At 44.0% G+C, this 17,097-nt stretch overlaps 1 protein-coding gene across 9 annotated transcripts in view; it reads left to right on the top strand.

Moving 5' to 3' along the window:
- The window catches only part of Fhod3 (formin homology 2 domain containing 3), a 400,629-nt gene that overhangs the window by 327,856 nt on the left and 55,676 nt on the right, over positions 1-17,097 (top strand). For all 9 annotated transcript variants that reach the window (XM_034518100.2, XM_034518098.2, XM_076912886.1 and 6 more), the window contains one exon: positions 5,392-5,603. In XM_034518100.2, the coding sequence (XP_034373991.1) occupies positions 5,392-5,603 (212 nt within the window). The remainder of the gene's footprint in view (positions 1-5,391; positions 5,604-17,097) is intronic.

The following is a 17,097-nucleotide window of genomic DNA, read 5'->3' as shown; positions in this document are numbered from 1 at the left end:
CCATTACCCATACTTGAAACACCTTGTACCAGCATTCCTGAATCTGGACTAGGTATTCTTACTATGTACTTCCAAGTCACTTGATCCTTAGACAGTCAGTCAGTAATTGAGCATACATGCCATGCTGGATACTGACCCCAGTGTGCATAAGACCCTTGAGTTTTATAACTGGTCACTTCCTTCCCTCCTGAAATGCTCTCATATCTTACATCTTACCATTCCCAAGGAGCCCAGCAGTGTTTGGCACATACAGTGGCCACTTATGAATAAGGTATAGAATAGAGAGAGTGAAGGAAGGTACTTCTTGCCAAGCCTGATGGACTAAGTTTGATTCCTGGGACACATATCATAGAAAGAGAGAACACTAACCCCTAAATGCATGCAATTTAACACACACACACACACATGCAATTTAACACACACACACACACACACACACACACACACACACACACACACGAGAGAGAGAGAGAGAGAGAAAGAGAGAGAGAGAGAGAGAGAGAGAGAGAGAGTTTTAAAAAAGTAAATGGCCTAACAAGCTAACAGCTTCACCATTAATCTTTTTAAAACCTTTGTTTTATGTGTATGGGTGTTTTCCTTCATGTATATCTTTACACCATATGCATATCTGGTGCCCTTGGAGGCTGGAAGAGGATGTCAGATCCCCTGAGACTGATGTTACAGACTATTGTGAGCTGCCATGTAGGGACTGAAAATAGAACCTTGGTTCTCTAAAAGAACAGCCAGTGCTCTTAACTCCTGAAGCACCTCTCCAGCGTTTGTCCATTAATTGAACTCCATTACAAACTGTACTGTTCATATTTTCAGTTTGTGATGGTTTGAGGCAAACGAAGGACACGAGGAAATCAACCAGCAAAACTTTTTACCCCCTTTCCTCTACAGGCTGCAGTTACTTACTCTGACACCAGATGGCGATATAGTATGGGGAGAGGGATGGGCTCAGTTTATGCCTTTTGTACTGGAGCCTACAGGGAGCATAACCATTTCTGGCCTGTGCCAATATGATGTGAAATTGTGCTAATGTTTTAGACACCATCAGCTAAATAGATCAAGACAGTCTGAGTCAGGCAACAGTGGAGACTGTCTGTGCTCAATTAAAAAATTAGATGCTTAAGTCAGCCTCATGAATAAAACATTGGTTTATTTCCAACATTCTATTAGATTATTGTCATCCTAATAACCAGTGGTGGCCAGTAAATTCAGAGAGAGAGGTGCTGGCGAGAAACAAGAAACTTCTCGTCCTCTGAGAAGTGACAGTCTCTGACTATGGGAATGCCTGCGCTCTTACTTGCTGTTGGTTTTTTTGCCTGGGGTTAAGGAATTTCAAATTTTACGTTTCATTTTTCTCTCCAGATTCTGTATTTTTGAGCTTCTGTCAGGCTATGTCTACACAGGCAAGGTTCAGTGGCTCCTTGTAGGGAATGTTTGTCAGGTGCCTTGTGAAGGTCAGAGCTGGCTCCGGAGACTCCACACAACTCTCTGCCTATCCCTGACTGTTATTTTCTGCATTCGGGCTTTTGCCTATCATCTCTGGCATACTCATGTCGAGGAGGTTGTCACCCCCCTTCTCCCACTCATGCTCTGCCCTTGTCTTCTCCTCTTCCAGGGCAGAATGCCCCTCTACCCAGCAGGTGGTCCTCTCAGCAGGTGCAAGAATGAGGCCTCTGTGCCCCTGTTTAGCCTTTCCCCACCCACATCCTACCTCTCAGCTGATCTGGGGACCGACCAGCAAACAGAGCCATACATATCCCCATAGTCTGAACCAGCTGTTTTTCTTGGTTTGGGTTTACAAGTCTGAGCAAACAAGGGGCCACAGGAAAAAAAGTAGAAGGGAAAAATTGGGGATGCACTAGAAAATTGGAAAGTGAGTTGCTGATGGTGGGTCAGCAACCCCTAGAAAAGGTGCTGAGCTCTTCTGGGAGGCACAGGAGAGGTCAGGGGGCTTAGAGACCTGGGTAGGAGGACAGGAGGAGGAGTCACTGGTGAGTAGGGCTGGCTCATTCAGGGTATGTTGGGATCAATCGAGAGACTAAGCTGAAACTCTAGTTCTGCCCTGTGGGTGTCAGGGTTCATTCCAAATGTTTATTTACTCCCTCACACACTGTCTGAGAATGGGGCATTGTTCTTGTTTGTTATTAATGCCTTAGTGCCTGCCACAGTGCTTAAGGTGTGATGGACACTCTACAAACCTTCAATCAACAAACGAAAAGATGAATGACTAAACAAAGCTGAGAGGCTTAGCAAAGGGAAATGGGGGGAATCAATGGCGCAGCAGAGGAGCAAGGTCAGTTCATGGGCCTGCGCTCCACAGACATGGATGAGTGCTTTGTGTGACAACCTCATCGTGGTCTTCTGGTTGGTGCTGCTTCACAAAGCATCAAGGACATGTGACAGTCACCTTATAAGCTGGTGATTCTCCATGCTGGATATGTTTGGGCGCCTAAGTGGATGGCTTTCAGAGTCATTGGCCAGGATGTCAGGAATTTCTGTGTGTCAGGAGGGTGGTCAAGCTGCGGCATTTCTCACTACCATGAGCTGTCACATTCATGTGGACCAGCCCACCACTCTCATCTCTCCCCTCATTGAGGCTAAGACAGTAATGAACCTGACCACCATGGGCATCAGCCCCTGTTAAGCTTAAGATTGTGTGAGGTGGGGCTGGAAAGATGGCTCAGTGGTTTAAAGCACTTGTCGCTTTCACCACAGAAGACCCAGGCTTGGTTCCCAGCATCCACATAATGGCTCATAACCAACTTCAACTCCAGGGAACCTGATTTCTCTCTTCTGACCACAGCACACCACCACCCCCATACACATACACCTCAGATACCAGGCATTCATACACATAAAATAAATCTTAAAAAGTTATTTTAAAGAATATATATATATATATATATAGATAGATAGAGAGAGAGAGAGAGAGAGAGAGAGAGAGAGAGAGAGTATATAAAATATACCTATAATGTACTTGGCCATTTAAATGCCTGGTTTGGTAATGTGAGGTGTATTCCCATGGTTGCACTACCAGAAGTCTCACTGTATAAACTGAAGCTGTACCCTGCTGATCAACATCACTCTGTCCAGCTCTGTTCTTTTGTTGCCCTGTAAATATCCCCACTCCTTGGAACAATTCTACTTAAGTCTTTTTGCTCCTCCTCTGGGCCATAGATCTTTGGAGATGGCCTTTATGAAACCTGCATGCACACAGGAAGTCTTGGTCTGATCTGAATCCACTGACTGGCAGCCCCTGACAGCCAACCTGGCTGCCCATAGAGTATGATGTGGAAGACCAAGAGTAGGGCTGAACCAGATAAAACAAAAGGCCGGAATGGGTTGGTAGGATCATGTATGGGGCAAGGTACCGCTATCCGGGAAGCTGTTCCTGCCACACCGATACCACAGCCATTGTTGTTGTTGTTGTTGAAGGTAGGTTGGCCTCCTGGCTGGAAACAAAACTTTCATGTCCGTCCCATTGCTGGTACACTTATAATAAATATACTTGACCAGTTTGGCCTTTTAAATGATTGCACTGGGTGGTGAGATGGGGTGCATGCAACCCTAGGCTTCCTGACTGCAGGTGGGTGGGCCTCTGCAGGTGGGAGGGCTTCTGGGCAGCTTTCTTCCTTCATGCTTTGCCTGCTTCCCATCAGCAGACACAGGCAAGGCGCCGAGGGAAAGAACAAAGGATGGCGCTCTCCCTGATCTCCTAAATCGTATTATCTGCTTGTTGAAAACAGACCTACACATGTGAAGAGCTCACTAAATATGCCAGGCAGTAAATGTAAAATGCCATCGGAGCTGAATGGGCTACATATCCGACATGAGTTCGGAGGCAAGGCTGAGATTGCTTGCAGCTGTGGTGATCCAAGCTGGTTGCACAGAGAAAGAAATATATGCTGGCATTGTCTGAGGGGCAGCCTGCCTTTGTGTGTATGTTGGGGAGAGGGGTGGAGAAGGCTGAAGGTGACAGAGGAGGCTACACACTCCTAAAGGGTGAGACAAGAAGTGCATGTTTCTGTGTGTGCACATGTTCACTTGTGGGCAGGTCAGAGATCAACCTCTAATGATGTGCTTGAGTGCTGCCCACCTTGTTTTTGAGACACTGTCTCTGACTGGCCTGAGCTGCCCTCATACGCTAGGCTGGCCTCAGGGATCTGCTTCTCTCAGATTCCCCAGCACCAAGATTACAAGACCATGGCACCATATTTGGTTCTTACATGTGGATCCAGGGGTCAAACTCAGCTCAGTATTGGCAAGGCATGCACTTGACCAACTGAGCTGTCTCCGCCGCAGTTACATGCTTCTTAAATATTAAATTACTTTAAAGACTTATGTCCCCTGCCTTTGTCATCCTGGTGAGTGAGGAGTATTTGGGTGGAGCTCCTGGTGGCTGGCAGAGGTGTTGTTTGGGAGGAAGCATTAAGTTGCATGGACACAGAGTGATGGGGTTTGCATAAGCTGCTGCATGGCCTGGGAAGATGGGAGACCTGCCACGGCTTAACTCGTACATTATTTCTGTGCATCTACACAGAAGAAACACATATTTCAAAGTTATTTTGGTCTGATCTATAAAGTGCGCTATGAGGAAGATGATTGGTAGCTGTTCTTAATAAACAGTTAGTGGGTTTCTGCCTGCCTGCAATGCAAAACAGATGTATCTTTGTTCTTTTAAACTGACTTTGATGAATAAACTGTATGTGACGTCAGGTCCGAGCTATTGGATGTCTGAGTCCTGCTCAGAAATATTTTAGAATATAAAAAAGTTTCCATGGGCTATGCTGAGAGAACAAAGTGAATTCCAGTTGTATTGCTGTTAGCGCTGAAGCAGGTTCAGGAATTCTGAGAGGCCTCAGTCCAAGTAGCCCCCTTTTGGTATTTGGGGGCACTTTTTCTTTCTGCCACACCAAGGAACCCTCCCACTTCACAGCTGTGAACTTCGCAGGGGTTCAGTTCTTAGCTGTTCCAGCCAGAGCCTTTTGCGGGTCATTATTTGCTAGTTTATTATTGTTATTATTTGCAGAAATGCGTCCTAAAGGCGGGCACGAAGATTCTGCAGCAGTGAGCAGGGATCTGGTTTTGTGTGATGTTGACATTTGTCTTCACTCACTTATGAATGATACAGGGTTTTTAATCACTAGCATTAGCATCTTGGCTTTGCCTGTGCTTCTGGCTGACTGAGCTTTCAGTCAGCCCTGTGCGCTCTCTCTCTCTCTCTCTCTCTCTCTCTCTCTCTCTCTCTCTCTCTCTCTCTCTCCTCCACACATCAGGAACCAGCTCACTCTGCAGGTGTTCCATCCATAAACAAGCGTCAGCCACAGGCTCCGGGCTCCGCTTTCTTTTTACGAAAACCCTTTGGAATTTAACTTTCAGATACAAATACTTGGAGCAGTTGGCAGCCGAGACACAGGAGAAGGAGCCGAGAAGCCAGAGCGTGAGCCGGGGCAGAGCTGACCTCTCCTTGGACCTGAGCTTGCCAGCAGCCCCTGCCTCACCTTCCCCATCAAGCCAGAGTCCCTCCTCTGCTGACTCACAAGAGGCTGTCACGGTGCCTTCATCCCCACGCACTCTGCAGTACCCCCGAGGTGAGTGCTGGGTGAGTGGTGGGAAACATGACCATCCCAGCAGGCTTCCTTCAAGCCCAGCTTGAAAGCTGACATGAAGATATCCGGGCAGGTAAGTTTCTGGGGTTACTGCAGCCTGTGCTGTCACTGACACAGCAGAGGTCTTCAGAGCCACTTGGATGAAAGTAAAACTGATTTATCAAAGTCACCCACATGTGGTCATTGAAAGATGAGAGTATACGAAAGTAGACTGATATTGACACTCTAAAAAACCAGGTATTTTGTACTTTATGATTTGGATATATTATAGCTCTGTACAATAAGGTGATGACTTTGGGATCTTCTTAGCCTAAACCTTGACTCATTTTAAATTGATGGGAATAAAAGAAATGAAAGCAAAGAAACAAACTTAAAATATAGTGACAATAGATGATAAATTTAAAAAACTGTTTCTCATGTAGTCTGTGTGTGCACGCGCATGCGCACATGTGTATATAACTGTATGCCCACAAGCTTGTGTGAAGATAAGCAGGTTCTCCATGGAGAAATTTTGGTTTCTCAGGTTTTCTGTGGGGGTGTGAGAGGGGGTGGGGGGAATAAAGCTAAGCAAGCCCAGCAGTGTTCACTGCAGCCTTGAACCCCAGCTGCCTTCCTGATTGCTCCATGCAGTGTTTTTCTTTCATGTTACTCCAGAGCTCAGCTCCCAGCACAGGCGCTTGCACTGTCTGCTCCTAGCGCTGCCGCCAGCTCTGCTGGATTTTACTGAGTGCTGTGGCTTGCAGCATGATGTTGACAGCCAGATGAAGGCAGGCTGAGATACTTACTAAGCTTTCAACTCTGGGAGGGTTGGCTAACCATGACCCGCAGCATCCTCCAGGCAAGGCAGGACTCCACACACGGCCTCAGCAGGACTGGGTGCAATGGAAGGACTATCTATCCAACCTTCGGCTGGCTCTCGTAGCCTCAGGGTCCACTGGGGCAGGAGCAGACGGCCCTGCCTCCTAACTTTGTATTATAGTCTGGTTACTCCTGGTTCCTGACTCCATGGAGGATTATCCCAGGCAGATGGCCCAGTCACAGATGAGTAATTTCAGTCTGAAAACACCAAAACTGAGTATAAGAAGACAAGTCATTTTGTGGCAACTCTGAGCTTTCCGAACACTGCCTTAAGGTCATTGTTCTATCTGTGTTTGGTATTTCCACAGGCAATATAAAAACTTGCCTCTGGCAAAGCTGTGGTTCAGGCTTCATCTGGAGACTTTAATGTGCACCTCCAGCTGTTTAGAAAATGATACCGTAAACTAGGAAATATAGAATACTATATTTCAGGGACTTGGTGGTACCTGTTAATATTGTTTGTCCTTAGATTTTTAAATCATTCAGTGTCTGCAGTAGAAGACAGTTCCTCAGGGATTATATCCAACTAGAGTTGAGCCTGAGACCATTGTATCGAGGAGAAAACTGTATTTTAAGCCCCCAGAAAAGCACAGAAAATAAAACACATACACACACCTTTATCAGACATATTCATATGTATATATGTACGCATATATGTACATATGTTTGTTTTATATATATAAATATATGTTGCTATATTAGTGATATATCTTAATCAATATGAACTTTTTCCAGTAAGCTTTCAAAACGAATGTCATTTTCCTATTTAGTGGGGGAAGTAGAGACGCTTGACTCCAGTCACACTGGTGAGGTTTGAATGTGAAACACGGAGCAGTGATGAATTTGTGCACCTGTACATAAATAAAGCATACGGTGCTGTTGTTGGCATTCCCCTGGGTGGGGATCAGTGGGTCTTTCAGGATGTAGGTGGGTGTGTCTCCTACTTTGATTAATTGTAATCTGAACCAGTGGGACCACAATGTGTTCTGACTTCCTTGTCTGCAAGTGTTTTAGGTTGAATATGAGGGTCTAGGGAGACCGATCAGTCAGTAAAGTGTTTGCTGTGCAAACACAGTGAACCTGAGTTTGGATCCCTCATGTGCATGAAAAAGTCAGATGTAATGGTTCCACGCAGACTCCCAGCATTGGGGGAGGTAGAGACAGACGGGTTCTGGGAGCCTGCCCGCCAGCCAGGCCAGCCAGACGATGAGCTCCGTGGGTAGTGGAAGATCCTGCTTCAAAAATTAAGATGGAAAAGTGATCAAGGAAGACACCCAATGTTGACCCCCCATTCACACATTTACACACAAACACACAAACTTGGACACATGATTATATACAAATTAGGGATGATGACGATCTAAAAAGAACTTCACAGGAGAAAGATGTTTGTGAGAACTGCTGGGAGTTCCTGCTGCTTAGGGACTCTATGACAGACCTCCAAAGTTGAAGTGACAAAGATTTAGCACCCCCCCCCCATTAATGTTCTCTGAAACATCCTGTAGCCCTCCTATTATTAGTCTCTTCTTACTATCACCTCCCATTTTCAAATTCCCAAAATAACTTTTTGCCTATCCCTAATATTTATAATATTTCAACATCTGGAGGAAGAATAATATATATAACTACCCAGCCAGATGTTTGTCCCGCATCAAACACCTGGCACTGTTGTGTTCCACATGTGCCAAGGGTTGACAGGCTTTTTCATCCTTAGTCATTCCTGGAGCATAAGCCCACAGTGTATTTCACGGTTCTGTCATGCCCTGCCCCTTCCTTTCCTATCGCTTCCCTCCTGTTGAGTATCTGGGCATATGTTTGGATGAGAGGGGAGGTGGCATCATCTATAGATTCCTGGGGATCAAATGCAAGGGAAGATTCCTGTTGGCTGTCACTGACAGGACTGGGAGGGGAGTCCATGGATAAAGCATCCCAGCATTTGAGGAGTCACAGTGGCCCATGCTTTGTGTTGTTCTAGTTTATGCTATCCATTTGCCTATCCTCTCCCCACTATTTATTCAAAGTCAGCATTTCAGAATCATATTGATAAGAAAAGGAAAAACTAATATTTGTTGCTAAACTATGTATGGCTGAAGATGATAGGTCACTTTGTGGCTAATTTTACTCCATTTGATTTTAGCTGTTTGAATCAGGGTCTCATGTAGCATAGGTAGATCTCAGGCTTCTCTACATAGCAAAGAATGGCCTTGAACTTCTAACTTTCCTATCTCCACCTCAAGAGGCTGTGGCATTCCTTGCCACATTCAGCTTACAATTATTTGCTTGGGTTCTGGAGATTTTTTTAAAGCGTAAGTGCCAAACATGGTGGCACAGACCTGCAATCCCAAACACAAGGGAGGTAGAGGCACGAGTAGCAAGAGTTCAAAACTAGCCTTGGCAGCCATACTATGATCAAGGGCTGCAAAAGGCCCTGTCTCAACAACATAAAACAAAAGAGAGACACGAAAGCATTTGAATTTCTTCTCATTCCTCTTACAAAATACACACTTGAGAAGGGAAGATCCGATGGCTAAATGCTAATAGCAATATGTACCATCCAGCAAGTGAGCAGCTCCTCAGTCAAAATCAATCTCAGCTAAATATGCTGTAACCTTTGTGTAAGTGATGCCGTTGCCCCCCCACCAGCAAGCCAGTGTGTGCTGAAATTATTTTTCCATCTGGCCCCTTTGCAGCTCACAGCAGATGTGTGTCCCCAAACTGCCCGGTCTTTGTTGTCATGGTCTGGGTATTTTTCCTGTTATGTCAAACTAGCAGTCTCTCATGAAGTGATGGCATCTATATGTGCTCCTTCTGGTGCTGTGCTGTAGCTAGCACAACCAGCCCCAGCTTGCGGTAAACATGGCAAAACATCTCTCTTCGTCCATTGTTTGGATAGGTTGGTGTTTTACTGAGACCAGAGGGCTTGCAGGAGGGTATATGATAAGTTTATTTCCTATTATTATTCTGAAGAAACCCACAGATGACTCTGGAATCAAAGTTCTTGTCACTGATCAAAGTGACGGTTTCCTATTAGTATAAAATTCTCTGATATGATTTTTTTTTAAAAAAAGTTTTACAGAGGATTAAAAGGAATAATATGTATGCTGTAAGTAAAATGTCCGTATACTCAAGTGTGGGGCTTAAATTTAAGTGTCCACTTGATGGGATCTAGTCTCATTTATGGGATGGACCTTTTGCCATGTCTTTGAGGGATCATCGGGATTAGGCTAAATTTAGTTACAGTGGGAAGATCCACCTACTGTGAGTGATACTATTCTACACCCTTTGGTCTTGAACTCAATAAAAGAGAAACAGAAAACTGGACCCTACTATTCATTTCTTGCTGTGGTCTGACTGTGGATGCAGCATGTGACCAGTGGCCTCAGGTCCTGCCACCATGATTTCTCTAACGTGATGGACTAGTCTCTTGAACCATGAACCAAACTAACCCTTCCTTCCTTAGTTGCCCCTTTGGGTATTTTGTCAGAGCAATGAGATAAGTAAGCATCACACAAAGTCTCAATGACACAAGTGACTACACACAAAGTATCAATGAGACAAGTGACTATCACACAAAGTATCAGCGAGACAAGTTACTATCATATAAAATATCAATGACACAAGTAACTATCTCACAAAGTGTCAATGACATGAGTGACTATTACACAAAGTATTGTCACCAAATATGTCATATCCTTGGAATTCATTTCATGGAAACAAAGTAAAGGGAAAAAAATGCTGTCCTGAGAGCCAGCTATTTGTGGTGGTCCCTGGGATGTGTCTGAAAACACACAGGGACCTTTTGAGGCCAGATGGAAAGAAATTACTATTCTTAATGGAAGGAAGTTACTATTGAGTGTTTATAAATGGCTTTTATCCACAAGCCTTACTAAGGCAAGGTAATAAAGGCTAGGTTATCTTTGTTGTTTTTCATGTATGCACAGAGATGAGACCTTAGAGGGTGCATCTGAAACATTGGACATACTACATAAAATGTATGTCAAGTACAACATATTCCGTAGTCAGCTTTCTTTTGCTATTTGCAATTAGACTTTAAGGTATTTCCAAAGGATTTATTGTCTCTGGGAATATGAGACATGGCTAATCCAATTGCATATTCACCTGGAAGAATTTGTAGAAATGATTGACAGTGTCTTACTGATACTTCTTTCTTGGATCTGTGAATTGAAAGTCCTGGAATTAAGAGAATTCCTCTAGCCTTTGGTTTCTGGCATTGGAAATAAAGTATAAACACACAATTCTGCCATGAAATGTTCAGTCCATTTAAATGAATAATCATTTTCATAAATGATCCATCCATCATCTTGGCTGTAGTCATCATGAGTATTGTATGTGTGTCATGGCCACCCCTGTTGTGTGATGTTTGATTCTCCCTCAGGTCATAGGTACTGTCCTAGTTTACCTAATCCACGTGGCATGAGGTAGAGACATCTGGTGCCATTTCTGCCTGGCCCAGCAGCTGTGGAACACTGTCAGTCATCAGCATCACACTTGCTGGTTTGTGAGCATGAAACTTTTGGATACCTTCAGTCCAGTGAAACTTGGCCAGAAACTTGATTCCTGTGGCTGTTGGACTGGGGCCTGTACTTCCTCTGCATTCCTCACCTGCCTAAAGCTACCTGATGCCATTTGGTTTCTTTGCCCAAATCCATCAGGAACTCCATTGATGTCCAGGGCTCTGCCTCCTCTGTCGTAGACACCTACTGAAAGTCTTTACACCTACCTGGAGTTCACTGGAAAAGGCAACATTGTTGAAGAGTTTGATAGTGGCTTGCAATGTCTTTTTCTTGTGCCATATTTTTCTATTGAAGGTTTGTTTTTATTTTATATGTATGAATATCTCCCATGATATTGTATGTGTATACTATGTGCATGCAGTGCCTGAATAAGCTAGAAGAGGGTAGTGGGTTCTCCAAACTGAAGCTGCAGAAGTTGTGAAATATCATGTGGGTTCTAGGAATTGAACTTGGGTCCTCTTCAAGAGCAGCAAGTGCTCTTAACCATTGGACTGTCTCCCCAGGCCCTTCTTGTACCATATTTTGGCACACTGAAGTTTTGAGTCTTTTGAGGTAGATAAAGAATAAACCTTAAGGAAAGAGAAAGCACAAGATAACTTTGGAAAAACTGGCTAAGTGGGCACTTTCTGATCAACATGATGATCTCATAGAAACTGTTGTTAAGAATTGTGGAAGCTTTGAGACTTTAATTCTACCTTTAACAGGCTGGGCTGCAACAATAGATGCTGTACGAGAGCATGGGACTCTAGGGTCAGAGATGAGAACTTTATCCTTACAGGGCCAGAGGTAGCCAAAGAACCTACACTTGTGTGCCATTTTTCCCAGCGCTGGTTCCCATGGTGATGTGAATATGGACTAGTGATGCCTAGGCAGTAACTGTGAGAAACCTGAAGAGGGGAACTCAGAGCTTAGGAGCAGTAAGCATTCTTTCCCACAGGATGGTGGACAGTGAAATGAATATTCTCAGCCACTCTTGTGTACATATTCCTTCTCTCCCATTTCTATCTTCCAAGGACCCCCCTCCCTGTCTCTCTCTGTCTCTGTCTCTGTCTCTGTCTCTGTCTCTCTCTCTCTCTCTCTCTCTCTCTCTCTCTCTCTCTCTCTCTCTCTCTCTCTCTCTGTGTGTGTGTGTGTGTGTGTGTCTCTCCATATATATCCTTAGAAAGTAATTCCAGAAGAAGGGCTCTTAGTGCCTCTACTTGCCAGGCTATAGAAACATAAGGAATCCATGGCGTTGTTACTCAACATTAAAAGACAATTCCTTCTTCTTCTTCTTTTTTTTTTTAAACAAACTTCACTATGGATTTTATATCCTAAAATCTACTTAGGGTAAGCAAAAAAAAAAAATCATGTTTTAAATAGCAATTAATTTGTTTGGTTTTGTTTAATAAAGAGAATGTGAGGAACATGAGTCCCTGCCCACACTGGGAGGCTACAGGAGAAATGAGTGCCTTTTATTCGAGGCATGAACCTCATATTGATGATTTCGGGTCTAGGCAGGAGGTTCTGTGAGCTGGGACAATGAGAGTCTTCAGCCTTTCAGCCAACAGCCAAGACTTTGAAAGTAACAATAAATGATAATCTGAGGGTTCCTCTTGGCATCCTTCCCTGGCTCAGGGCCTTAGTAGCCACAGTGCTATGTCCATAATTTCTACTTTTCCTTGGGTACTGTCTTAGTTAGGGTGTTACTGCTGTGAACAGACACTATGACCAAGGCAAGTTTTATGAAGAACAACATTTAATTGGTGCTGACTTACAAGTTCAGAGGTTCAGCCCATTATCATCAAGGCAGAAACATGGCAGCATCCAGGCAAGCATGGTGAAGGAGAAGCTGAGAGTTCTACATCTTCATCTGAAGGCCGCTGGCAGAATACTGATTTCCAGGCAGCTAGGATAAGGGTCTTAAAGCCCACACTCACAGTGACACACCTACTCCTACAGGGCCACACCTTTAATGGTGCCACTTCCTGGGCTGAGCATATACAAAGCATCACAGGTGCTCACTCTCCATATATACTGCACTGCATTTACACACAATGATATAAAGACTGTAGTATAGCTGAGTAAGCACGTGCTGGTTTTTTAGGCCCTAAAATCCTGATTCTGTAAGACTACCCCTGGGACCAGGGACCCTGCAATGCATTTTGTTAAGCTTGAGACAGACATGTTTCTTTCAAGTCTTTCTAAGTTGGAGCTTCTCTGAAAAAGCCCAATAGATATACTAGAAGGTTCTCATAGCTTTTTTGATGCAACCTCTTTTATCCCCTCTACATCTTGTAGATAATCTACAGAAGGAATGTACTGTTTGCTTCAGGGTCCTCTCCTTGCCTCACCACCTCTCCATCATGTCTCATTTTTCTCGTAGCTATGCTGATGTCCTCTGTGAGGTAGGTCTTTCAAAGTTACTGCCAAGCCCTCTCTCTTCATAATCCTCTTTCACCCGCCCCTCCCATGCCCACTTCAAATGGTTACCTGCCTCTGAAAAATATGTAGTCTGTGTCTCTACCCTTGTCCTTTTGGGTCCTGTCTCCCACCTCCTCAGATGCTTTCTGTTGTTAAGTTCCTTAAAGATACTAAGACTTGCTAGGTGCTTGTGTGAGGACGTTCAGTGTGAAAGTCTTATGTATAAGGTGCCATCCCAGATGTGTCAGACCTTCTATTCCTCATCTGGGAAAGGTAGAGGACACTTCCATGGCTATCCAAGGCACTCCCTGTGAGCAGAATATATAACTCTGGCCTGAGGGGGCATTTCTCCACCGAATTGACAAGTGTCCCTGGACTATTTCTTTGTGAATATCTAGAAAATTGAGAGGATGGTTCTGGACAAATTGATAGTTTAAATATATCTATTTCTTAAAATAGCCCCTTTGTCCATTCAACCACTATAGAAAAATACTACATTGCTCGAGGATCAAGATTAAGAACTGTGTTTCCAAGCTTGCCAATGACTTTTGTGCTAATCCTAGGTTTCGTCTTTGTGAATTTATTTGCTAAGAAATGCAGATAAGCCGGGCAGTGGTGGTGCACACCATTAATCCCAGCACTTGGGAGGCAGAGGCAGGCAGATTTCTGAGTTTGAGGCCAGCCTGGTCTACAGAGTGAGTTCCAGGACAGCCAGGGCTACACAGAGAAACCCTGTCTCGAAAAAACAAAAAAACAAAAAAACAAAAAAAAAAAAAGAAAGAAAGAAAGAAAGAAAGAAAGAAAGAAAGGAGAAAAAGAAAGAAAGAAATGCAAATAAACTGCTAAGTTGTAGAGTAACTGAAAAGCTACTTCTGGAGTGACAGATGTAAGTTGGGGACAGTTGTCTGGAGTGAGGATTTAAAGGTGAGATGTCTAGCTGGCCCAGGCTCAGGCCAGCTGTTTCTATTTATATTTGGTCAGAATATCCTGGCCTGGAGAGCTAATATTGTCCCTAGCTGCTAGTTGTTTGATTTTATAATGTCTCACTGCTGTGACTTAACAGTCAACTTGAACCTGAAGAATACTTGGGGTAAGATAATTTTTTATATGTAAGTTGTTTTGTACCCTGATTGGTACCTCAACCATGACAAATATCAGTAAATATTTAGTAAACAAGAGAGTTTTGTTTTTGATCCCAGAAGACCATCCATTTGTGAGTAACTAAATTATTGAGAGGCCATAAAACTTAATGATTAAAAAAGGTAAGCTGTTGGATGCAGCTATGCAGGACTGTCCCACCTTCATGTCCACATGCTCCTGTGATGCCCTTGGTGCTTCTGTTTGAGGCTTGACTAGGGCCAGAGAGGCTTCTGGAAAGCTCTACCAGTTTGGAGTGACTTACTTTCAAAGAAAGGCTTATCCAAGGATGGGTGAAGATTAGAGTCTGTCCCATTCAACTTGTTGGAATCAGAACATCACCAGTGTGTCTAACATCAGACGAAGTCTTCAAGACCGCGTTTGGGGTCTCATCACATGACCTCAAAATAACAATATATCAATAAACAGTGCAAGGACCTGGGACAACATTCCAGTTTCTGTTTATTGTGTGAAGTAGAATATTTACTGTGCTTTATGAAGCACACAGTTACTGAACCTGAAACTGGCTACTGCTGTTTTATTATGTGATGCTGCAGTGTCAAACTCCCAGTCAGAAGTGTCCTCTGAGAAGGAAGAGAATAGAAATTTTATAAATAGTATATAATATATAATGGTATATTAGGTTTCATAATGTATAAAAACTTATATTATGTGTACATATGTGTGTGCATACTGGAACACATGCATATGGAGGTCAGATCTCAACATCATTACTGTCACTACTCAGTCTGTCATCCTACTTGCTTGTTGAGATAGGGTTTCCTAGCTTACTCACCCATTACGCTACACCAGCAGCCAGAGAGCTGCAGAGAGCTGCAGAGATCTGCCTGTCTCTGTTTCTAGCAGTAGGATTCTGAGGACATACCTCCATGCCCAGCTTTAATATCGATTCTGGGTATTGAATTCAGCAGGTTTTTGTGCTTGAATGCATGACAGGACTAAGCTGTCTCCCCAGCTATATGAATGTGCAAGGGTGTGTGTGAATGTGTGTGTGTGTGTGTGTGTGTGTGTGCATGCGTGTGCGTGTGCGTGTGTGTGTGTGTTGGGGTGGGCTGTGTATTTTGAACCAAGACCTCACAGAAAGTAGGCAGGCAGTCCACCACTGTGCTGAGTATGCAGCCTGGAGACAATCATCCCGGAAGCACTTGTGATCTTGTCCATGATGCACTTGACTCTACCTATGGTTAAGGTCCTGCGTCTGCTTTGGTGGCTGTGTTGTCATTTCTTGAGCGCTTCTTTATTCCCATGTGCTCTTGACTTCCCATGACTAACATGTGGAACTGAGTGTGACCTAAGAGTGTCAGAATGTGGATTTGGAGATAACACAGCCTATGAGTACAAGGCTAGAACTTCATACTGAGCCCCAATGTTGCTAATTGAGAAACTCTTGATAGTTAGGACTGTAGAGGGCAGATACAGGGTCTATAAAGTGGGGTCTCTAAAGGTAACATAGAGTGGCTTAGATTTTTTTGGGCATCTGGATCTAAAATTTGAAGCAATGCTGGGACCTTAGTTTTGAAGGCCTACAAATTAATAGCAGAATTGGTATTTTGCTGGTGATAACATGTTACATTAAAAATATTTATGTGTCTCTGTGCTTATATTAGTTTATGTGCACTACATGCTTGCAGTGTCCACAGAAGCCAGAAAAGAGTATTGAGTTGCCTGGAACTGACATTATAGAAAAATTTGAAACACCATGTGGGTGCTGTGAGCAAAACCCCAGTCCTGAAAGAATAGTCAGTATTTTTTTTCTTTTTTTTTAATTGAATATTTTATTTACATTTCAGGTGTTATCCCCTTACCCCATTTTGCCCCCACTCAGGAACCCTCATCCCATCCCCCTTCCTCTTGCTTCTATGAGGATGTGCCCCCACCCACCCTCTACCCTTGAATTCTCCCATACTTGGCATCCAGCCTTCATGGGACCAAGGATGTGCCCCCTCCCACCTCCCCACACTCGAATTCCCCCACACTCAGTATCCAGCCTTCATAGGACCAAGGATCTCCTCTCCCACCTATGCCCAACAAGGCCATCCTCCTCTACATATACAGCTGGGAGTCTATGTGCTCCCAGGCTGGTGGTTTAGACCCTGGGAGCTCTGCTTGGTTGGTATTGTTGCTCTCCTCATGGGGCTGTAAACCCTTTCATCTCCTTCAGCTCCTTCTCTCTAACTCCTCCATTGGAAACCCCCTGATCAGTTCAATGGTTAGCTGTGAACATCTGCCTCTGAATATGTCAGACTCTGGCAGACTTTTAAGGAGACAGCTATATCAGGCTCCTGTCAGCATGCACTTCTTGACATCCACATTAATGTCTACCTTTGGTGACTGCACATGGGATGGATACCCAGGTGGAATGGTCTTCAATACTCAAGGGAACAAAGTGTGGGACAGAAACAGTCTGAAACGTTGAGCCATAGCTCCACTCCTGACAGCACACTTCTTTTGTGAAATGTGCATAGCCGTGTTTGCACCCAACTAATGGAAGTATTCCTGTGCATAGAGATTCCATTTTGGGG

The sequence above is a fragment of the Arvicanthis niloticus genome, chromosome 14 (assembly GCF_011762505.2).
Source record: "Arvicanthis niloticus isolate mArvNil1 chromosome 14, mArvNil1.pat.X, whole genome shotgun sequence".
Taxonomy (NCBI): Eukaryota; Metazoa; Chordata; class Mammalia; order Rodentia; family Muridae; genus Arvicanthis; species Arvicanthis niloticus.
The sequence above is the reverse complement of the archived record's forward strand: the minus strand, read 5'-3'. Positions and strand labels throughout refer to the sequence as shown.